General features: G+C 44.5%; 1 protein-coding gene and 2 pseudogenes across 3 annotated transcripts in view; 2 read left to right on the top strand and 1 right to left on the bottom strand.

The window, feature by feature from the left end:
* The window catches only part of ACBD5 (acyl-CoA binding domain containing 5), a 73829-nt gene extending 51100 nt beyond the window's left edge, over positions 1 to 22729 (top strand). For all 3 annotated transcript variants that reach the window (XM_054725633.1, XM_054725628.1, XM_028138521.2), the window contains 3 exons: positions 10587 to 10631; positions 10953 to 11062; positions 21070 to 22729. In XM_054725633.1, the coding sequence (XP_054581608.1) occupies positions 10587 to 10631; positions 10953 to 11062; positions 21070 to 21082 (168 nt within the window). In that variant the 3' untranslated portion in view covers positions 21083 to 22729. The remainder of the gene's footprint in view (positions 1 to 10586; positions 10632 to 10952; positions 11063 to 21069) is intronic.
* LOC129151290 (phospholipid-transporting ATPase IF-like) lies at positions 984 to 6585 on the top strand (annotated as a pseudogene).
* On the bottom strand, positions 19060 to 19532 carry LOC103304276 (60S ribosomal protein L26-like; annotated as a pseudogene).
* Positions 22730 to 24662: the final 1933 nt, after the last annotated feature.

The following is a 24662-nucleotide window of genomic DNA, read 5'->3' as shown; positions in this document are numbered from 1 at the left end:
TAAAGTAAATCTCTTGGTTAGATATTATTATGCCTACAAGGTAGTATTACAAGGAGCATTATAAAAATCCTTACCTTTTCTAGATTCTTTCCACATTTGCAACTTGAGTATACTAGAACTGTAACTTCTTTAACACCTTAATGGTCTGAAGACTTAATGCAACATCCAGAGAAAATTAATTTAGTTTTACCTGTAAGGTGTAGTCATACTGGGCCACACACATTTGCCAGCAGCAGGCTCCCTCCCACTCTGGGTCTTAGCACTTGCTGTTCTCTCTGCACAGAAGTTACCCACATAGCTTACAATTGTTCTTTGTTTAGGTCTTTGCTCAAATTTCAGCAAAGTCTTCCTCGGCCACTCCTGCTTCTAAGCTTTCCCTCCTTCCAACATGTCTCATCTCCCTTCTCTGTTTTATTTTTCTTTATGACAGTTATCACTACCTGACATACAGTATACTTTACTGATTTATTTGTTATTACCTGTAGCCTTACATTAGAATATAAGCTTCATTAGGTCAGTGATTTTTGTCACTTTGCTCAATGTCCAGAATAGTGACTACTACATAATAGACACTCAGTAAATTTTTATTGAATGAATCAATGAATGATCTCATTAATCTTTATACCATTTCTCAGAAGTTATAATAAATGGAGAAACTGGAATAATAAGTTTCTAACATCTAGCCTAAAGAAACTTGTGGTGTGTGTGTGGGGGGGGGGGGGGGAGACAGGCAGGGCGAGGGTGGGGTTGTGGCAGTGCTTTGGGTGACAATGGTCAATAATGAAGGTGGTTGCGGAGAGGCGCCCGGCTCAGCAGCGAGACCTTGGGGCCCCGCACAGGGATTGAGGTGGTGGGGCGGCAGGAGCAGCGAGCGCAACTTTAGCCAGAGGGGCTCTCACACTTCCTCCTCTGGCTCGTGGGCCTCCACCTGCAGCCCCTCTGCCCCCGCATCCTGTGGGACCAGGACGGCGATGGCGAGGGGCATGTGGCGCTGGGTCCGGCAGCAGCTGGGTTTTGACCCACCACATTAAAGTGACACAAGAACTATTTACATAGCCAACAGGTTTCCTCAGAATGGCCTTTACACACCTCAGAAATTTATAGATAACCGGATCGTTTCCTCTAAGTACACTGTGTGGAATTTTGTTCCAAAGAATTTATTTGAACAATTCAGAAGAGTGGCAAATTTTTATTTTCTTATTATATTTTTGGTTCAGCTTATGATTGATACACCTACCAGTCCAATTACCAGTGGACTTCCATTATTCTTTGTGATAACAGTAACGGCCATAAAGCAGGGGTATGAAGATTGGTTAGGACATAACTCAGATAATGAAGTAAATGGAGCTCCTGTTTTTGTTGTTTGAAGTGGTGGCCTTGTAAAAATGAGATAAAAAAACATCCGGTGGGTGATATTGTTCGAATAGCCAAAGATGAAATTTCCCCTGCAGATTTGGTGCTTCTGTCCTCAGAGCGACCTGATGGTTCTTGTCACATTACAACTGCTAGTTTGGATGAGAAACTAACCTAAAGACTCATGTGGCAGATCCGGAAACAGCAGTATTACAAACAGTTGCTAATTTGGACACTCTTGTAGCTGTGAAAGAATGTCAGCAACCAGAAGCAGACTTGTACAGATTCATGGGATGAATGATAATAACCCAACAAATGGAAGAACTTGGAAGACCTCTGGGGCCAGAGAGTCTCTTGCTTCATGGAGCCAGATTGAAAAACACAAAAGAAATTTTTGGTGTTGCTGTATATACTGGAATGGAAACAAAGATGGCGTTAAATTATAAAAGCAAGTCACAGAAGCGATCTGCAGTAGAAAAGTCAATGAATACATTTTGATAATTTATCTAATAATCCTTATTTCTGAAGCCATCATCAGTACTATCTTGAATTACACATGGCAAACTGAAGAAAAATGGGATGAACCTTGGTATAACCAAAAAACAGAACATCAGAGAAATAATAGTAAGATTCTGAGATTTATTTCAGACTTCCTTGACTTTTTGGTACTCTACAATTTCATCATTCCAATTTCATTATATGTGACAGTTGGAATGCAGAAATTTCTTGGATCATTTTTTGTTGGTTGGGATCTTGATCTCTATCATGAAGAATCAGATCAGAAAGCTCAAGTCCATACTTCTGATCTGAATGAAGAGCTTCGACAGGTGGAGTATGTGTTTACAGATAAAACTGGCACACTGACAGAAAACGAGATGTAGTTTCGGGAATGTTCAATTAATGGCATAAAATACCAAGAAATCAATGGTAGACTTGTATCTGAAGGACAAACACCATACTCTTCAGATGAAAACTTGAGTTATCTTAGTTTTCCCCATCTTAACAACTTACCCCATCTTACATCCAGTTCTTCTTTTAGAACCAGTCCTGAAAATGAAACTGAACTAATTAAAGAACACGATCTCTTCTTTAAAGCAGTCAGTCTCTGTCACACTGTACAGATTAGTAATGTTCAGACTGATGGCATTGGGGATGGTCCCTGACAAGCCAGCCTTGCACCCTCCCAGTTGGAGTACTATGCATCTTCACCAGATGAAAAGGCTTTAGTGGAAGCTGCTGCAAGAATTGGCATTGTATTTATTGGTAATTCTGAAGAAACTATGGAAGTTAATATTTGGAAAACTGGAATGGTACAGACTGCTTCATATTCTGGAATTTGATTCAGATCGTAGGAGAATGAGTGTAATTGTTCAGGCACCTTCAGGTGAGAAGTTTTTATTTGCTAAAGGAGCTGAATCATCAATTCTCCCTACATGTATAGGTGGAGAAATAGAAAAAAACAAGAATTCATGTAGATGAATTTGCTTTGAAAGGGCTAAGAACTCTGTGCATGGCCTATAGACAGTTGACATCTAAAGAATATGAGGTAATAGATGCCTATTTGAAGCCAGGACTGCCTTGCAGCAACGGGAAGAGAAATTGGCAAATGCCTTCCAATTCATAGAGAAAGACCTAATATTACTTGGAGCTACAGCAATAGAAGACAGACTACAAGATAAAGTTCGTGAAACTATTGAAGCATTGAGAATGGCTGGTATCCAAGTATGGGTACTTCCTGGAGATAAACATGAAACTGCTGTTAGTGTGTTTATCATGTGGACATTTTCACAGAACCATGAATATCCTTGAACTTATAAACCAGAAATCAGACAGCAAATGTGCTGAACAATTGAGGCAGCTTGCCAGAAGAATTACAGAGGATCATGTGATTTAGCATGGGCTGGTGGTGGATGGGACCAGTCTATCTCTTGCACTCAGGGAGCATGGAAAACTATGGATGTTTGCAGAAATTGCTCAGCTGTATTATGCTGTCGTATGGCACCACTGCAGAAAGCTAAGGTAATAAAACTGATGAAAATCTCACCTGAGAAACCTATAACATTGGCTGTTGGTGATGGTGCTAATGATGTAAGCATGATACAAGAAGCACATGTTGGCATAGGAATCATGGGTAAAGAAGGAAGACAAGCTGTAAGAAACAGTGACTATGCAATAGCAAGATTTAAATTTCCCAAATTGCTCTTTGTTCATGGTCACTTTTATTATATTAGAATAGCTACCCTTGTACAGTATTTTTTATAAGAATGTGTGCTTTGTCCCTGGGTCCGGGTGAGACCATGTGTCCCTGGATCCGGGTGAGGCCTCGTGCACCTAGGCCCGGGTGAGCCCAAGTGGCCCTGGGTCTGGGAGAGGCCAAGCATCCCTGGGTCCGGGTGAGACCATGTGTCCCAGGATCCGGGTGAGGCCTCGTGCACCTAGGCCCGGGTGAGCCCAAGTGGCCCTGGGTCTGGGAGAGGCCAAGCATCCCTGGGTCCGGGTGAGACCATGTGTCCCTGGATCCGGGTGAGGCCTCGTGCACCTAGGCCCGGGTGAGCCCAAGTGGCCCTGGGTCTGGGAGAGGCCAAGCGTACCTGGGTCCGGGTGAGACCATGCGTCCCTGGATCCGGATGAGGCCTCGTGCACCTAGGCCCGGGTGAGCCCAAGTGGCCCTGGGTCTGGGAGAGGCCAAGTGTCCCTGGGTCCGGGTGAGACCATGTGTCCCAGGATCTGGGTGAGGCCTCATGCACCTAGGCCCGGGTGAGCCCAAGTGGCCCTGGGTCGGGGAGAGGCCAAGCGTCCCTGGGTCCGGGTGAGACCATGTGTCCCTGGATCCGGATGAGGCCTCGTGCACCTAGGCCCGGGTGAGCCCAAGTGGCCCTGGGTCTGGGAGAGGCCAAGCGTCCCTGGGTCCGGGTGAGACCATGTGTCCCAGGATCTGGGTGAGGCCTCGTGCACCTAGGCCCGGGTGAGCCCAAGTGGCCCTGGGTCGGGGAGAGGCCAAGCGTCCCTGGGTCCGGGTGAGACCATGTGTCCCTGGATCCGGATGAGGCCTTGTGCACCTAGGCCCGGGTGAGCCCAAGTGGCCCTGGGTCTGGGAGAGGCCAAGCATCCCTGGGTCCGGGTGAGACCATGTGTCCCAGGATCCGGGTGAGGCCTCGTGCACCTAGGCCCGGGTGAGCCCAAGTGGCCCTGGGTCTGGGAGAGGCCAAGCATCCCTGGGTCCGGGTGAGACCATGTGTCCCTGGATCCGGGTGAGGCCTCGTGCACCTAGGCCCGGGTGAGCCCAAGTGGCCCTGGGTCTGGGAGAGGCCAAGCGTCCCTGGGTCCGGGTGAGACCATGCGTCCCTGGATCCGGATGAGGCCTCGTGCACCTAGGCCCGGGTGAGCCCAAGTGGCCCTGGGTCTGGGAGAGGCCAAGCATCCCTGGGTCTGGGTGAGACCATGTGTCCCTGGATCCGGATGAGGCCTCGTGCACCTAGGCCCGGGTGAGCCCAAGTGGCCCTGGGTCTGGGAGTGGCCAAACGTTCCTGGGTCTGGGTGAGACCATGTGTCCCCGGATCCGAGTGAGGCCTCGTGAACCTAGGCCCGGGTGAGGCCACGTGCCCCTGGGTCTGGGAGAGGCCAAGCGTCCCTGGGTCCGGGTGAGACCATGCGTCCCTGGATCCGGATGAGGCCTCGTGCACCTAGGCCCGGGTGAGCCCAAGTGGCCCTGGGTCTGGGAGAGGCCAAGCGTCCCTGGGTACGGGTGAAGCCAGATCCTGGGTCCGGGTGAGGCCGTGCGCCCCTGGATCCATCCGGGTGAGGCTGGGTCCCAGGCCCGGGTGAGACCACGCGCCCCTTGGGTATGGGTGAGGCCACGTGCCCCTTAGTCCAGGTGACGCCGTGCCCCTGGGTTCGGCCGAGACCAAACCAGAGGGAGTCGGACCTCCATTACCACCATTTGTCCACCATCCAGAGCTGAGGGGTCAGTGCTGACATGTACACATAAGGAACTACTGGACATCGAAATTGGGTCTCAAAAGAACTGTTGGTCCAGGGGGAAGCTCGCTACAGATTGATTCATTTGCCTGTCAGCATAAATATTATTGCTCGTCTCACATTCAGTTCTTATTAGTATATATCTAGTGACATTTGATCTCGTTCATCTAGAGGAAATGATGAACAACATAGACTGAGGAACAAGAACAGAACCAGAAGCAAGGAGGCATCGATCGGACTATCGGGCCTCAGAGGGAGGTTAGGGGAGGGTAGGGGGAGGGTGGGGGGAGGGGGAGAGTTCAACCAAAGGACCTGTATGCATGCATATAAGCCTATCCAACGGTTAAGTTCAACAGGGGATTGGGGCATGCGTGGGGAGAGGGGTGGGATGGGAATGGGGGGATGAGGACAAATATGTGACACCTTAATCAATAAAGAAATTAAAAAAAAAAAAGAATGTGTGCTTTATCACACCCCAGTATTTATATCAGTTCTACTGTTTGTTTTCTCAACAAACATTGTATGACAGCATGTACCTGACTTTATACAATATTTGTTTTACTTCCCTACCTATTCTGATATATAGTCTACTGGAACAGCATATAGACCCTCATGTATTACAAAACAAGCCCACCCTCTATCAAGGCATTAGTAAAAACCGTCAACTAAGTAATACAAATTTTACTGGACCATCCTGGGTTTCAGTCATGCCTTCATTTTATTTTATGGATCCTATTTTCTAATGGGGAAAGATATATCTCTTCTTGGAAATGGCCAGATGTTTGGAAACTGGACATTCGGCACCTTGGTCTTCACAGTAATGCTTATTACAGTCACAGTAAAGATGGCTTTGGAGACTCATTTTTGGACCTGGATCAACCATCTTGTTACTTGGGGATCCATTATATTCTATTTTGTATTTTCTTTGTTTTATGGAGGGATTCTCTGGCCATTTTTGGGCTCCCAGAATATGTACTTTGTATTTTTTCAGCTCCTGTCAAGTGGTTCTGTTTGGCTTGCCATAATCCTCATGGTGGTTATATGTATGTTTCTTGATATTGTGAAGAAAGTATTTGACAGACATTTCCATCCTACAAATACTGAAAAAGCACAGCTTACTGAAACAAATTCAAGTATCAAGTGCTTGGACTCCACGGGCTGTTTCTCAGAAGCGAGTAAAAGGAATATGTAGTCCGACCCATGTCAGCAGGTGTGAAATTTCTCTAAGTAGCCTTTGCTGCAGATGAGTGTCCTGTAAACTGGAACAGATGAACTGTCCCAATTTCTCCTTCAGGGACGTAAGCACAGGTGACCAAGGGTGCCTCAGCCAGTCTCTAAACTGACACGTACGACCCAAGGTACTTACTTAATATTGGCTGAGCATAAATTACACAGGAGACAGACATGCAATGCACGAATCACACACGGTTTATTTACCAGAGTCCTGGTGGTTTCCAGACCTTGGCAGGCCACCCGGGGATCCGCGCCGACAGACACACACTGGACGTTGGACGTTGCAGCTGCAGCTCGGCGTCTTGCTTGAGGCCTCAGTTTCCGGCTCACTGTTTGGACTCACAGTCCACGGCAGAGCTTGGGCAGATGCAGGAAGGGGGGTGGAGAGTGACTGTCTGTGGAGGAGCAGAGCAGGCCTCTCTGATCTTCCTCTGGTGCTTCCTCTTTTTATGTGCCTAGATGGGCATCTTCAGTGTGTCTTATCAGCGTGTCCCAGGAGCCTTGCATATCTGGTTTTACATATGGAGAACAGATCACTTTACTTTATTTTTTCTGCATACAGGCCACTCAGGGGTGTTTAATCAACCTGTTTACATTACATTTAATACTTCTTAACATCATATTTTAATATCACACTGTAATTCCACACTTTGATACTTATTCTATATTATTCCTATCATTATTACTATAAGATGAACATGCATCCCTAGATACCTAATAAATCAGCAGCTGGTTTTACCAACTGAAGCAGGAAGTGTGCGATTTATTAGCACTCTTTGAAGGTAGATTTCACTTTATGGCTGTGGGGAAGGGGTTCTATCGCTAACAAAGGAAGAGAAAGCACCTTTGAAGAGACTTTTCATCTAATGAACAAAAAATGTTGCTTCATAACCTTTCTAAAATGTGGTAAATAGGAGTGTGTATATGGTATTCATATTTGGTTTTTATAACTTTTTACTCTGCTACTGTTTTATTTCCTATATATTTTTGTTTGGTTGGCTTTTGTATTTACCAGTACAAAATAATCTACATATAACAGTAAAATCAAAAGATTTTGCTTTTCTTTTTCTTGGTCTATATTTTCTAGTCAGTCATTTGAGACTTTGAGATATTTATAAACACACGAGACTGTATTGCTGTTTTCCTACTCCTTTTTATCTCTGTAATAAGGTTTATAATCAGTTAGGACTTTTAAGTTTTTACTTGGTATTTATGGTCTAATTAAAAGTTGTTAAGCTAGAACGGGCTCTTTAAATTATAGTTTACTAGAGGCCCGGTGCACGAAATTCATGCACGGGGGGTCCCTCAGCCCAACCTGCACCCTCTACAATCCAGGAGCTCTCAGGGGATGTCCTACTGATGGCTTAGGCCCACTCCCGTGGTTCTCTGCTCTCTGCGGGACCTGGGGGTTTCGCTGCAGCCATGGAGATGAAGCCCCCATGCCCTGCTGTCCGCTCTCTGCCTGCCGCCGCCCTGCGCCATGCGAAGGAAGCCCCAATGCCCTGCAGTGTGCTCTGTCTGCCAGGCCTGGGGGCTTCGCCAACACTGACACACTAAGGAAACCCCCATGCCCTGTTGTCCGGGCTCTGTCTGTGGGGCCTGAGGGTGTTCCCACCACCACCTTGCTAAGAAAGCCCCCAAGCCCTGCTGTCTGGGTCCTGTCTGCCATGTCTGGGGACTTCCCCGCCATCACCCTGCGAATGAAGCCCCCAAGCCCTGCTGTCTAGGCTCTGTCTGCTGGTCCTGGGGCTTTCCCACTGCCGCTGCGTTAAGGAAGCCCCCAAGCCCTGCTCTCCAGGTTGTCTGCCGGGCCTGGGGCTTCCCTGCCATCACCCTGCAAAAGAAGCCCCCAAGCCCTGCTGTCCGGGCTCTGTCTGCCAGGCCTGGGGCTTCCCTGCCATCACCCTGCAAAAGAAGCCCCCAAGCCCTGCTGTCTGGGCTCTGTCTGCCGGGCCTCACTGCTCCAGCGGACAGGCCCGGACACTCCAGCAGCGGGGCTGAGGGGTCTGGGCTTTGCCATCTTGTGGCTATGGGGGCCGCCATTTTTGTCGTGGAGTGATGGTTAATTTGCATATTACTCTTTTATTAGCTAGGATTAAAATATTTGCATTTTTGTCTCCTCTAAAATCTATTTCTTTTTTTTATAATATATTTTTTATTGATTTCAGAGAGAGGAGGAGGGAGAGAGAGAGAGGAGCGTCAATGATGAGAGAGAATGATTGATTGGCTTCCTCCTGCATGCCCCCCAGTGAGGATTAAATCCACAACCCAGGCATGTGCCCTGACGGGTATCAAACCGTGACCATCTGATTCATGGGTTGATGCTCAATCACTGAGCAATGCCAGCCAGGCCCAAATCTATTTCTTAAAAGATTTATCAGTGCTTGCTTTTGTGGGTCACAACAAACAATGCAGTTTTTTGGTAAATTCCACTTAAATTTATTTGAAAGTGAAATGTATTCATTTCTTCATACATTTTCCCAAGAGACATATTATTTAGGGGATATTATTATTTAGGGGATATTAAGGAGTAGCAATAACTTGTCACACTTTGCGAACGAAGTTCTCAAATATGTCTGTAAATTGGTAGTTTGTATGGAAATTAAATAATTAATAAGATCCCTGGCCAAGTAGCTCAGTTGGTTAGAACGTCATTCTGATACACCAGGTTTGTGCATTCGATCATTGGTCAGGGCACATACAAGAAGCAATCAATGAATGTATAAGTGTAACAACAAATCAATATTTCTTTCTCTCTTCCCTTTCTTTCCCTCTTTCTCTCTAAAAATCAATAAATAGCCATGGCTGGTGTGGTGCAGTTGGTTGGGTGTTGTCCTGTGCATCTTAAGATTGCAGATTCGATTCCCGGTTAGGGCACGTATCCAAGTTGCAGGCTTGACCCTCAGTAGGATGCATTCAGGAGGCAGTGGATTGATGTTTTGCTCACATCGATATTTTTCTCTCTTTCTCCCTTTTCCTTCCTATCTCTCTCTAAAAGTCAATAAAAATATTTCTAAAATAAAAATCCATAAATTCATGAGAAAAGTTGATTAGGTAATTAAATTAGAATGTAAAATAAGTAATGGTTTAGGTCCCTGGTCGGCAAACTCATTAGGCAACAGAGCCAAATATCAACAGTACAACGATTGAAATTTCTTTTGAGAGCCAAATTTTTTAAACTTAAACTTCTTCTAATGCCACTTCTTCAAAATAAACTTGCCCAGGCCGTGGTATTTTGTGGAAGAGCCACACTCAAGGGGCCAAAGAGCTGCATGTGGCTCGCGAGCTGCACTTTGCCAACCTCGGGTTTAGGTTAATTTAAGGTGATTTTTGTTGTTGTTGCTTTAAACATTTTTATTGATTTCAGAGAGAAAGGGAGAGAGAGAGAGATAGATAGAAACATCCATGATGAAAGAGAATCATCGATTGGTTGCCTCTTGTATGGACTCTACTGGGATCGAGCCTGACTGGGAATCAAACTGAGACCTTCTGGTTTATAGGTCAACGCTCAACTTACTGAGCCACACCATCTGGGCAATTTAAGATTTTGATAATTTCTAAAATTTAAACTATGAAATATAAAACGTCAAAAGCATTTATTAGGCTAGTAATTTTAGGGACCTTAAAAAATGCTAGGGACCTTGTCATTTGGTCAATATGGTTTTCAGAATAATCAAATCATAATTAACAGAAGAAGAGAGAATAAACTAATATTTCAGTTTTGCTTTTAAGATAGGAAATTGAAAAATTACTGTAGCCCTATCTGGTTTGGCTCAGAGGATAGAGTGTTGGTCTGTGGACTGAAGGGTCCGGGGTTTGATTCCCTGCAAGGGCACATGCCCAGGTTGCGGGCTCGATCCTCAGTAGGGGGCGTGCAGGAGCCAGCCAATCAATGATTCTCATCATTGATGTTTCTCTCTCTCCCTCTCCCTTCCTCTCTGAAATCAATAAAAATATATTTTAAAAAATTATTGTATTTTTCTTATTTATCAAAGCTAAATCACTTTCATTTGTATTTATAGGCAAAATCATCAACATTACAGACTAGTAATCTGCCTTCCTCACAGGTAAGAAATCTTTTTTAAATCTAAGAGCCAGGGTTTCAAGTAAGTTACAGTTAATTTAGATTATACAGGCCCTTAAAGAATTCCAGAGGAAGTCTACCCTTTAGGACTTTGAAATTAAAAGCATATATTTATTTTGTGTTTATTTAAGTCTGAACTACTCCTGAAAGTTTATTTACCAAATTATTGTCTGAAATACAGATTTTTCCCTCTCTTTATCAGGAGATTTATTATTAGTTATATATTTTCAGAATTATGAATTATTTTTAAGTTTATACATATAATATGTAATAGATTGCTAACCAGCTTATTTTATTTTGTTAGAGATCATCGTGGTGGCCCTTTGAGATGTCTCCTGGTGCATTAACCTTTGCTATCATATGGCCTTTTATTGCCCAGTGGTTGGTGTATTTATATTATCAAAGAAGGAGAAGGTAATATTATAGTTTTATAATTCAAAGTGGTGCATAAACTCTTAAAATAGAAGAGCCTTTAGCTGCAGTTAAAAGGATAGGCCCATTTCATAGATATATTGTCATACTGAATATTGTATTGATCCTGAGATTGAAATTATTTTGAAAGTGATACCTGGTGGGTTTCTAGGTACTTGTTGGACTTAAGCCTTTTTTCACTTGAGAGCATCTGGTGGATTTGTGCACCTTTTTTTTTTTCCTCTCTTTTTTTTTTCTTTTGTGTGCACCTTTGATTTAAGCAACAATAAGAAAATGATTATAGGCTTACTTTTATGGCTTATGAAGAAACAATGTTCTTGAAGTCTGATCTTTATTTTGGGCCCTTTGCTAATAAAGAGGACAATGGAGCCCTGGCCAGTTTTGCTGAGGGTTATAGAGTGTCAGCCCTCGGACCAGTAAAGGGCACATACCTGGGTTGCAGGTTCGATTACTGCCCCAGTCAGGGCAGGTGTAGGAAGCAGCCAATCATGTGTCTCTCACATCGATGTTTCTCTCTTTCTCCCTCCATCCCTCCCTTCTACTCTCCCTAAAAATCAATGGAAAAAATATCCTCAGGTGAGGATTAAAGAAAAAAACACACAAAACAGATAGGTAAAAAAAAAAGCCTGCATGCTCTCTATACCTTTGAAATATAGATATTGACATTTCAGAAAATGCTCAGTTCGTAGTTAAACTTTCTCTATAAATAGGGATTATTATTATTCCAGGGCCAGGAATTCTAATTTGGGATGCTAGGAGGTAACTCAGATAAGTCTGAGAATAATAGGTTGCAATCCTTGAAAGTGCTCTGAGATTGTCTAGGTTAGGAATACCTGAGGCCAAAACTCTTGGGTTCAAGAAAATCCTTAAAGCCCTTTTTTGGGCACTATATAAACTGAATTACTTTCCATTGATGGGCCCATAGAAAATTGCTTACCTCACTGCTGGCCTCACTGATTATGTTTTTGTATTTTGTCACCATTTCCCATTAAGTGACAACAGATGGGGAAAAGAAATAGGGAACTTAATAATAAGATTTTGAGTGCAGTAGAAATACATTTTAAAATATATACAGGTTTACATAATAATGGGTGTGTTGTTCCTCTACCAAAGAACCCAAGTTTCTAATTATTACATTTGATAACAAAAGCAAAAGCCAAACATTTGCCCTTCTCTGATGAAGGGATTATCAGACACTTGTGTAAATGCTCCAGTTATCCTATATAATAAAAGGGTAATATGCTAATTAAATTGGACATCTTCTGGACGACCTTCTGGATGTCCTTCCTGACAAGGCCGGGCCCCAGTGAAGCTGCATGCAGTCCTGGGTGCCTGTGGCCGGCATGGGTGAAGCCGCCCATGGTCCCGGGCACATGCGGCTGTGGCAGACCCAGGCGAAGCTGGCCCAGGTTCCAGGTGCCTGCGGCCGGCCGGAGGGAGGGAAGCCCAGGTCCTGGGTGCAGGGGCTGAGGCAGAGGCAGTTAGGGGTGATCAAGCCGGCAGGGGAGCAGTTAGGGGCAATCAGACAGGCAGGCAGAGGTGGTTAGAGGCGAACAGGCAGGCAGGTGACGGTTAGGAGCCAGTGGTCCCAGATTGCGAGAGGGATGTCCAACTGCAGTCGAGGGGTTCCAGATTGGAGACGGTGCAGGCCAGGATGAGGGATCCCGCTCCCTCCCCCACTGCACAAATTTTGTGCACTGGGCCTCTAGTCCTATATAATAAAAGGCTACTATACAAATAGACAAAATGGTGGAACAACCGGTTGCTATAACGTGCGCTGACCACCAAGGGGGATGCGTGGAACATGGCGGGCATCTGCTGCAGCGGGATGGTGGAGCAGGTGATCGGGGCTGCCAGACCAAGGCAGGGTGCCGGTTGCTGTCATTGGGGTGAGCCTCTGGTGGTTACTGAAAATTATTTGCTCCCACACACTGCGGTCCCACCTGGCACTCACACCTGGTGCTGGCGCTGGCCCTGCTTGCACCCACTCCTGGTGCCAGAGCCGCCGCTCACACCCACTGCTGCCGCCAGCGCTGGCCCCGATCGCTTGGCGCTGTCAGCGGGTGCAAGCAGCAGCTGCTGGCCCCAATCACCCCTCATGGCTTCTCTACCTCCCCCTGCTCCTGAGGGGAGATTGGGGCCGGCAGCTGCCTCTCACACCCGCTGCCAGTGATGGCCCCACTCGCACCCACTGATGGTGCCAGAGCCACCGCTTGTACCTGCTGCTGGTGCCCGGTGCTGGTCCTCATTGCTTGGCACCATCAGCAGGTGCGAGTGGCGGCTGCAGGCCCTGATTGCCCCTGAGAGCTTCTCCACCTCCCCCTGCTCCTGAGGGGTGATCGGGGCAGCAGCTGCTGCTCGTACCCACTGATGGTGCTGGCCCAACTTGCACCCGCTTCTGGCACTGGCCCCAATTGCTCCATGCCTTCAGCAGGTGCAAGCAGGGCTGGTGCCATCAGCGTGTGGGAGCAGCGGTGGTGGGAGCAAGGCTGCTGGCAGACAGGGGACGGTGGGCCGGGGCGTGAGGGGCTGGACAGGGGCGTGGAGGATGGGCCAAGACCCGCCCCTGTGCCCACCGCAGCCTCACGGCCCACAGTTCCTTTCAAGGTGCACAAATTCATGCACTGGGCCCCTAGTGTTTGTATTTAAATACTAGAGGCCTGATGCACGAAATTCATGCAAGAGTAGGCCTTCCTTCCTTTGGCTGCTGGCACCAGCTTCCTTCTGGCATCCGGGCCAGCACGCACCTGGGGTCCAGGCTTCCCTCACAGCCCGGACTTCATTTGGAAGGTCGCTCCAGAAGGATGTCTGGGAGGACATCCGGTCTAATTAGCATATTACACTTTTATTATTATAGACTAGAGGCCCAGTGCATGATTAAATCATGCACGTGTAGGGCCCCTTAGGCCTAACTTGCCATCCAGGCCGTATCCACTGCCCCGCAAAGCCTAGCACGCTCCGTGGACACTGCTAGCAGCCTGCTCCCCGCTTTTGATGGCAGGGGGTCCGCTGGTGCTGGAGTGGACACACAGCTCCCTGCTTTCGATCGCGGGGGCACTGGCTGTCGGTCCGTTGGTGCAACAGGCCTTTCGAAAGCCTCTGGCGCGGTGGAGGCTTTTGGAAGGCCTGGTGCCGGAGTGGACAGACAGCCAGCTCCCCCGCTTTCGCTCCCCGATTTTGATGGTCCACAGCAGGACGTGGGCTCGCTGCCCCAGAGGCCCCTTCTGTGCCACAGCACAGCCATGACGCAGACGCTGAGCTGGCGCCGCCGCAGGCAACACAAGCTCAGCGTCCCACCGGCCCAATCAGCCACCCCGAGTCCCGCCCCCTGCACCTCCTGCTGGCCCAATCGTGGGCATAGCAGAGTGATGGTAATTTATATATTACCCTTTTATTATGTAGGATATTTTATTGATTTCAGAAAGGAAGGGAGAGGGAGAGCGAGATAGAAACATCAATGATGGGAGAGAATCATTGATCAGCTGCCTCCTGCACATCTACAATCTGGGCATGTGCCCTTGATCGGAATCGAACCTGGGACCCTTCAATTCACAGTCTGGTGCTCTATCTGCTGAGCCAAACTGGCTAGGGCTCCAGTTATATTTTATAGTAGGGAAACTGAAATGCATGTGACATTAAGTGAATTGTTTCAGTCTTCTTTGTTCTTTGCTTTATGTTCACAAATGAACCAAATATGTTGTTTGATATACCTGCCCACTTGAAAAACTTTAGTGGGATTTCAGAAACATAATTTGCTTTCCCTGTATTATTTACTCCCTTCCTACTTCTCTTGTGTATGTGTCATTTCAGTTGTTAAGATATAGACTTCACTTTAAAGCCTTTCTTCTTTCATACGTTTTACATTTCTCCGACAGTGGTTGGCTTTAGTGCTAAACAATGTTTTAAATTCTGATTTCCCTGATAACAGGAAGGAAAAAGAACCAAACCTTTTTAACATGTAGTAATTTAAGCTGCAGGGAACAGTGGCACTAAAGCCAGGTGTTTACATATTTTGCAATGCATTTCAAAGTTCCCTTTCATGTTTCCTATGTAGAAAGTCAGAGTTGGAAGGTAGAGAAATTTGGCATAAGACAAAAAACTTACTTTGGTTAATAATTTATGCCCAAGATTAAGGCATCTTGTCACTTTATTAAAGGCTGAAAAAGCAAACTATATTTTGCTGTAGCAGTCACGCAAAATAGCAGTTTTTCTAAAATTATATTTAAAAAATATTCTTTACCAGTAGACATATAGACCATATCTCCTAAATATCCCTTTCAGTTATTTACAGATGTCTCTGAATTAAGAAATTCTTCCCTACTTTGAAATTTCTACTTTGTTGTTATTGAATCTTTATCAAATTTTCTGTTGTATGTTAGGTGTTTAATTCTTCCAAATTGCAAGTTATATAGTACTGCGTGACTGCTTTTGGATGAAATATAGTGTTTTTATGTATTATTTGCTTATATATATAACAAATTAACTGGGGTTAGAGATAGAGCCATGTTTGATTTCAAAATAAATTTTTGCCTTAGGGGGATTTAGGCAAGGTTTAATCTGGTAGGGTTTAACAATGTTTAATCTGATGTTTCAGGAATAAAGATTAGAGAGCAGTGTGTAAGGTTTGGAGGAGCTAAGTCTGTTTTGGAGATGAAAAGGAAGATCAAGAAATCCTGTTAGGAAGGGAAAAGTGTGGGCAGGAGATGATTTGCTCTACTGATAATAGGCACCATCCTGTACCTCATCCCTACTACAGTGTATGGCATGTAGTAAGCTTTCAGAACTGTATGCTGAAGCTCACTATTGGCAGAATGGCAAACTGAAGTGCCATAGGATATGGAAAAGCTTTAATTTTATCTAATAAATGTGCATCTGGACCCAAACAGACACACTGAGATAATCCTATATATCCTATATAATAAAGAAGTAATATGCAAATTGACCCTTACACCCTTGCACAAGATGGCTACCCCCATGTGGTCAAAGATGGCCACCCCCATGTGGTCAAATATGGCTGGCAGTGGAGGGTAGTTGTGAGCGATCAGGCCAGCAGGGAAGGGCAGTTAGGGGTGACCAGGCCAACAGGGGAGGGCAGTTGGGGACAACTGGGCCAGCAGGAAAGGGCAGTTAGGGGCGACCGGGCCTGCAGGGGAGGGCAGTTGGGGGTGACCAGGCCTGCAGGGGAGGGCAGTTGGGGGTGACTGGGCTGGCAGGGGAGGGCAGTTAGGGGCAACCTGGCTGGCAGGGGAGGGCTGTTGGGGGTTACCGGGCCAGCAGGGGAGGGCAGTTTTGGGGGGCATTCGGGCCGGCAGGGGAGCAGTTAGGCGTCCATCAGGTTGGCAGGGGAGTGGTTATGGAGTGATCAGGCTGGCAGGCAAAAGTGGTTAGGGGCAATCAGGCAGGCAGGCAGGCTAGCGGTTGGGAGCCAGCAGTCCCAGATTGTGAGAGGGATGTCCGACTGCTGGTTTAGGCCCGATCCCTAAACCGGCAGTTGGACATCACCCGAGGGGTCCCAGATTGGAGAGGGTGCAGGCTGGGCCTCTAGTGTGGAACATAAATGGCTATTTTGTGGTGAGCTTTAAAACATTTTTTTTTTACATTAATAGTAATAAGGTCCATTGCTTGGATCCTGCCCCCCCTGCCCCCCCAGGATAAAGAAATTTCTCACATTACTTTGCAATGGATTAGAAAAATCTTCTTTCCGTATGTGATATGAAGAACACTTGCAGACCTGTTCAAAAATAGGCTCTGAACAGTCTCCTGTAGTGCCACCTCTCCCCAGTTACCTAACCTCATAATTCTGCTATTAAAATTATCCATGAGTGGGGTGGAAAGTGATGGGTGGAGGTGGAAGAGGGCATAGAGGGGATAGAAGGTAATGGAAAAAATAAAGTACAATTAAAATGTACCCAGCTGGTGTTGCTCAGTGGTTGAGCATCGACCCATGAACCAGGAGGTCACAGTTTGATTCCTGGTCAGGGCACATGCCTGAGTTGTGGGCTTGATCTCCAGTAGGGACCATGCAGGAGTCAGGCAATCGATAATTCTCATCATTGATGTTTCTATCTCTATCTCCATCTCCCTTCCTCTTTCTGAAATAAATAAAAATATTTTTAAAAAAGAAATACAATTAAAATGTGAAAAAAATTTTTTGAAAAAAGAGAAAATAATAGTAATAATGATAATAATAATAATAAATTATCTATGACTTAAATACTAAAAGCAGACCTGTTAAGTCCAAATGACTACTTTTAATGAATTACATTTTCCTGACTAATTTTCTTTATCAGTCTGCCCAGATTCATACATTTGCTGTCATATAGTTTCTTTGGGAATACTGAGCTTTCAGTAGAAACATAGTCATTAAAAACTAGGTAAGGCCCTGGCTGGTTTGGCTCAGTGGATAGAGCATCGATCTACGGACTGAAGGGCCCCAGGTTTGATTTTGGGTCAAGGGCACATGCCCGGGTTGCAGGCTCGATTCCCAGTAGGGGCGCGCAGAAGGCAGCTGATCAATGATTCTCTCTCATCATGATTTTTCTATCTCTTCCTCTTCCTTTCTCTCTAAAATCAATCTATATATATAAAAGCCTAAGCGACTGTTACAATTGGACAGATGAATGGCCAGTAGCTATGACACGCTCTGACCACCAGGGGGCAGACACTCAATGCAAGAGCTGCCCCCTGGTGGTAGTCAGTGCACTCCCACAGCCAACCTCCCATGGCTGGCCAACCTCCCTCGGTCCCTCCTCCCGGCCAGCTGGCCCCGATTGGGACTGGGCAAGATGGCCCCAATTAGCCCCGATCACTGGCCAGGCTGAGGGACCTCACCCGTGTACAAATTCATACACCAGGCCTCTAGTGAAAATATATTAACACACACACACACACACACACACACACACACACACACACAAACCTGGGTAGGGCGAGCCCTCCTTGTAGCACACCCACTTGAATCTCCTTTTCAAGTGAATTTTCTTGTGTGTTTTTTTTTTTTGTTAATCCTCACTCAAGGGTATTTTTTTCCGTTGATTTTTAGAGAGAGAGGAAGGGAGGGAGAAGAGAAAGAGAAAGAGATGATTGGTTGCCTCCAAAACATGCCCCATTTGGGGTCAGGGAATCAAACCTGCACCACAGGTATACATCCTTGACGAGGAATCGAACTGGCAACCCTTCAATATGCAGGCCAGCATTCTAACCATTGGACAACACCTGCCAGGGCTTGAGTGAAGTCTCTTTATCCTAAAACTCTAAAGGTCCCTAGAAGACTCGGAGACTTGTAACCAGGGGAGCAATGGGCATTGGCAACTTCTTCTGGGCTAACGCCCTGACCCAGTCCTCAAGGCCCCTTTTTCTCTGACTTTCCAGTGAGCCAATAGCAGCCCCACCTTGGCTCACTTCTGTCCTTGTGAATTTTATTTCTTGGTGAGTCAAAGCAGCCCTGCCTAGTCTCTCTCCTGTTGCTTCTTCTATCCTAAGCCCTTCCTTGTTTCACTGTCCCCAGCTTCAGTAAACATACTCTGGAAAAAAAAAATCACCCAAAACTAGGTAGGGGTGGGGAGGATCTCAGGAGAAACATTCTTCAATGGAGCCTGGTGAAGATGGTACTGGCCCAAAAAGGCAGGCCTGTGCTTCTGGGGAGGAAAAATAATCTCAGCGGTACAACCAGAGTAGAGTTCAATGGGCTAGGGCAAAGGCAGAATTTTATTCCTTTTCCTTGTATGTTGCTTTTTGTGTATTTTCTTCCCTATCACACCATACCCTGCATTTTGCAAGTTAATTAAAAAAAAAAAAGGAGAGAGATTTTGTTAAAAGGCTGAAAAACATTCTAAGGTTCTGAAGATAGTGATGTCCAGTCTATTTCCCCACTGTCATAGAATAATGTAGAGGATTAGAATTTATAGACCAAGTTGTATAAATCTGCAAAGAATTTTTTTAATTTTAAGTTTTTAATGAAAGTTGTATATAATATTACTTTATACCTGCATCTTCTCAATTGTTTCTTCCATGTATTTTCCCTTTTCCTTTCCTACGTGGCAAAATATGGCTTTACGTTCAAGGATCTTTTTGCGGTCTTTGTCCAACTTTAGTCTAGTGATAACTACCTTGCTGGGTTGAATGTTCACATGAACAGTTATACCATTAGCTTTCTCCTGCTGCACTGGTTCAATGTAGATGACATATTTCTTCCTGTAAACCTCGACTACTTTGCCAATTTGCTGCCCTTTGTAATGTCCTCGAACAACCTGAACTTCATCATCCTTTTGCATGGGCATGGATTGAACATTGTACTTCGGTCTCAGCTCTTTGGAAAGAGGAGAAGACATAATCTTGCTTTGAATGTGGGAAAGTGCATTGAAATGCCTTTTATGGTTCTAGCTCCGGTCAGAAGTCACAAGGGATTGAACTTCATTTTGACTGCTGGCGCTTCTAGGATGGCCACAAGAGGGAAGAGCTGCAAGGGTTTTTTTAAAAAATATATTTTTATTTTTTTCAGAGATTGAAGGAAGAGGGAGAGAGAGATAGGAATATCAATGATGAAAGAGAATCATTGATTGGCTGCCTCCTGCATGGCCCCCACTGGGGATCGAGCCTGCAACCAAGGCATGTGCCCTGACCAGGAATCGAACCAGTGACTTCCTGCTTCATAGGTCGACACTCAACCACTGAGTCACACCAGCCAGGCTGCAAAAGACTTTGTGTAGTAATCTGCATCACATGGGTTCTTGATAAATGTTGCTAACTGTTCAAGCACCTTCCAGCTAACATTTCTGCTAAAAACTTGCTCAGGCACTTAAGTCTTTAGAACCACCTACAGCTTTATTCCTGCAGGGGCCTTTTTCTTTATGCCATGACTTAAGTGAAAATTGGTGTGATTATTTACTATTATTATTATTTGATTTATTTTTAATCCTCACCCTGAGAATATTTTCCCATTGATTTTGAGAGAGAGGGAAAGACAGTAAGAGGAACACATCAACTGGTTGCCTCCTGCAATAATGGCCGGGGAGGAGCCCACAACCAAGGTACATGCTCTTGACTGGAATTGAACCCGGGACCCTTCAGTCCTCAGGCCATCGCTCTATCCACCGAGCCAAACCAGCTAGGGTTGATCTGATTATTTAAAATGTTACTCCTGCCAAGGAGGTGTAACTAAGAAGATTTGTTCACAGGATAAGGAATTATTTTATTATTTAAAATAACACTCCTGCCAAAGGGGTTGTATAGGAATATTTCCACAGAGGAGAGGAATGAATCTGTGCTGAGACAGCTTCAGCCATTTTGGCATCTTGAGTGCTGGGAGGGTATAGAGATTTTATTTACAGCTCGGGGAACCTTTCTCAGGACTCAGATCATGTGTGATTGTTGTGTCTTGTGATAATAAGCCCACCAATTCTCTGATACCTCCTTCACTCTGCTATCATTAAAACCATCACATTATGCATATCTGAATTGTTGGTTTATATATCTCCCTACCCCCTCAATTAAACCAAAACATCTTTTGAGGGTTGAGAGCCTGCCTCATTTATGTTTAAATCCCCAGTGCCTGGCACAGTGCCCAGAACAGATATATAATATATATTAATTAAATTAATAGTCCAGATTGTACATCTGTCAACTTGTAGTTTTATTAAGCTATTTTGTTTCACAGCCTTTCCATTTTCATAAATTATTAAATAATGTAAAAAAAAATCTGAACTGTAATTCTCGATAAAAGGTTGAGAATTTAGAAGCTGTGGGAGGAGGAATATATATTTAAATTATTTATTACAAACCATTTGATAATGTCAGCACTTGCAATTAGATCTTTCCTATTGAACTATAAGTGACATGAAATAATTTTAGAAGGATCATTTGTGGGTTTATGGTTTTATTTTGAATTTGAATGTTAGGATTATGTTAGAGAATTCTTTGGCATGGGGTGTGTTTCATATTCAGGTTGCATTTTTATTCATAGGAAATTGGTTTTTACTTTCTTTTTAAAGAAAACTGAACTGAAGAAAATGGTATTTTACTCAAGAAGACTACTAGGCCTGGATGACCTTGGAAGGAAATGGATTGTGGAGCTAACAAGAAAATCCTAGTTTGTGATTATTACATTGCTTTTTGTTGTCTAATACTTTGGTTTGTGTATATATATATATACATATATATTTTGCACTACACAATGATAACATTTTAAGGACTAATTTTGCTGATACTTGAATAATCAATCTCAACTAGATTATAAGCATACATAGATTTCCCCTACCCTTGAACTTGAAGGACATTAAATTATTAATTATTGTTTGGTAACATGTTTACCTGATTATCTCCCATAGAGAAATATAAGCTGCTTAGGTACAGTTGTTGTAATGATATTAGATTTATAACTGGGTATTTTTAATTTTCTAAATTAAATATGAGAAATAATGCAAACCAGAAGTAAATTTCAAGTAGATTAAATTGACTTTATATCTTAGTCACTGAATTGCTATGTCAAGAAGTAGAAAACTTCTATGATCTTTGTTGGGTATTCACAGCTCTGACTTTAGTGTTCAAACAACATTATTATAAACTAGAGTCCTATATAAGAGGCTTAGTTTTTACAAATGATTCACAGAATAGAAATAACTTACTGATGGGAAAGATGAAGAATGGGCTTAAGGTATGAAAGTTTATTCTGAGCCTGCAGATCATTAATAAGATTATTATTAAATCCTATACATTTATTCCTTTGTAATCATTTGTCTTTAACTGAGTATATCTTGTCTCTGCTTCACCAGGTGCTTTGAAATATAAAATGAAAGACCTTATTTATACTGTTTTTACAAAGGTCAAAAAGGATACACATGAAAATTATTTTTCTGCAGCTGGTAAACTACCCAGCCTGGACTCTTAACCTTTTAGTGCCTCAGTTTTTCATCGGGGTATAATATTTGAGAGATGCCTGTTTCATAGGGATATTAACAGGATCTGTAAGCTAAGAGGCTATGTACTTCCATATGAATAAGGCATACCTAATTAATATAAATTTCAGTTTCTCTCCTCTACCTCTCACATTTAAACTAGAAAGAAGACTGTAATTTTGATCTTTGACGGCTTTGTTTGGAATTAAAAAATAATTTTTTAATTGATTTCAGAAAGAGGGAGGGAGAGGGAGAGATAGATACATCAATAATGAGAGAGAATCATTGATCCACTGCCTCCTGCACGCCCTCGACCAGGGATAGAGCCAGAAACCCGGACATATGCCCTGACCGGGAATTGAACCATGACCTCCTGGTTCATATGTCAACACTCAACCACTGAGCCACACTGGCTAGGTTGGACTTATTTTTCCTGTCTATCTGCTTATTTAGATGTACTTTGTACTTTAAAGGTATCTCTGATTTAAATGTTTAGTAGCAAATGTTTTAAGCATTCTTGGTATGTATGATATTGGATTTAGCATCATGTGTTCAGAGTGTTTGCAATAAGAGAGAAAGTAATACATCTCTTTTATGGAGGGTGGTTCTTCGTTTGCCTGAAGAAAAATGTATAAGAATACAATTTGCTTTTCCCAAGACTCTTTTTTTCCTTATATTTTCCTTTCATGTAACTTGATGTTTTTTATTTTTTAATCCCATCTTAATTAAAATGTGTCCCTAGAGAGGGATCTACTAAGATTGTGTGTCTTTTTTTTGTTAATCCTCACTTGAGGATAATTTTCCTATTGGTTTTTAGACAGAATAGGAAGGAGGGTGGAAGGGAGGGAGGGAGAGAGGAAGAGAGAGAGAGAAACATCGATGTGAGAGACACACCTTGATTGGTTGACTCTCTCACACACCCCAACTGGGGCCTGGGATCGAACCTGCAACCCAAGTACGTGCCCTTGACCAGGAATCAGACCCAAGGCCCTTAGGTGCATGGCTGATTCTCTAACCACTGAGAACACCGGCCAGGGCTAATATTTTAAAAATTCCTCAATTTAGGGAAAAAAAAGTTTAGATCCATGGATCATGGATTATTTTTAAAAATTAGATATCAATCTGGTATAAAAAATGGTGGCTTTTTTCTTAGTATATAAAGAAATAAAATGCAAATTAAGAAAGTAAGCAGTTGTGATTCATTACAAGCAGTTAGGGATTACCAATTCCTAGGGTTAACTGTTTGTATCCTGTTCCAAAGTCTTATTTTATAGTTTGAAAAGCACTTTGCAGACAGTTTTTGTATATATAAATAAAGATGTTATTATAGGCTAGAGTGTTACTGCTTTGTTTAATATGAACTTCATTTAAACTTTTAAATTGATAGCATTGATATTTTTTTAATGATCTTTTCAGGTTCTTTATTGTAAACCTAAGTTAAAAATAAAAGGTTAATGAGAAATGATATGGTTTTTATTACTTGTTACTGTTAGAAGTGCATTGATTTTTATACAATAAGGATTAAATGAGGATAAATAGTAGGAATTCATAGAAAGGAATGATTTTTTAAAAATAAAGCCATGCTGTTACATATCTATATAATAAGGAGCCAAGGTCGTAATGACCGTTACGACTGAAGGCTCGACCAGACTGGAAGTCAGTGCTGGGTTGCCATGTTGACCCAGCACTGACTGGGACTGCTGCTGGCGCCCTGACCCAGCACTGACTGCCTACAGGGCTGTGGATCAGGCCCGGAGAGAGGCCTGCAGAGAGAGAGGCAAGGTCTGTGGCAGCTGTTGATCAGAACTTGCCTCTCTTTCTCTCCCGGCCTGGCCACCAGCTGCACTTCCATTTCTCTCTAGGCTTCCACTGGGGCTGCTTATCAGCCCTGCCTTTCTGATCAGGCCCCGTTGATAGGCCCAGAGATGCTGACTGGCATAGAAACTGACCAATCAGAACCAAATCTGGGTCAACTGTGAGGAGCCAGTGGCTGCCTAGGAGGAGGAGCTTTTGACACTGACTGGCATAGAAACTGACCAATCAGAACCAAATTGGTCGGCAGAGGAGGGCAGTTGGGGGCAAGATCAGGCCAGCAGGGGAGGGCAGCTAGGGGTGATTAGGTGGGCAGAGGCAGTTAGGGGTGATCAGGCAAGCAGAGGAGAGCAGTTAGGGGTGAGATCAGGTTGGCAGGGTGGGGCAGTTGGTGGCAAGATCAGACCGGCAGGGGAGGGCAGTTGGGGGCAAGATCAGGCTGGCAGGGGAGGGCAATTGGGGGCAAAATCAGGATGGCAGGGGAGGGCAGTTGGGGGCAAGATCAGGCCGGCAGGGGAGGGCAGTTAGGGGCAATCAGGCAGGCAGGCAGAGCCAGTTAGGGACGATCAGGCAGGCAGGCAGAGAGGTTAGGGGTGATTAAGCAGGCAGGTAGAGGGGTTGGGGCAATCAGGCAGGCAGGCAGGCAGGTGAGTGGTTAGGAGCCAGTGGTCCCAGATTGTGAGAGGGGTGTCCGACTGCGGTTTAGGCCCACAGGGATCGGGCCTAAACCAGTGGTCTGACATCCCCTGAGGGATCCCCAATTGGAGTGGGTGCAGGCTGGGCTGAGGGAACCCCCCTCCGTGCACGAATTTCATGCAGCGGGCCTCTAGTAATTTTATAAAAATCAGAAATTGGGATAAAGTTTAATTCATTTATTC

Source organism: Eptesicus fuscus, chromosome 2 (assembly GCF_027574615.1).
Source record: "Eptesicus fuscus isolate TK198812 chromosome 2, DD_ASM_mEF_20220401, whole genome shotgun sequence".
Lineage (NCBI taxonomy): Eukaryota > Metazoa > Chordata > Mammalia > Chiroptera > Vespertilionidae > Eptesicus > Eptesicus fuscus.
This window is presented reverse-complemented; position numbering and strand designations above follow the sequence as displayed.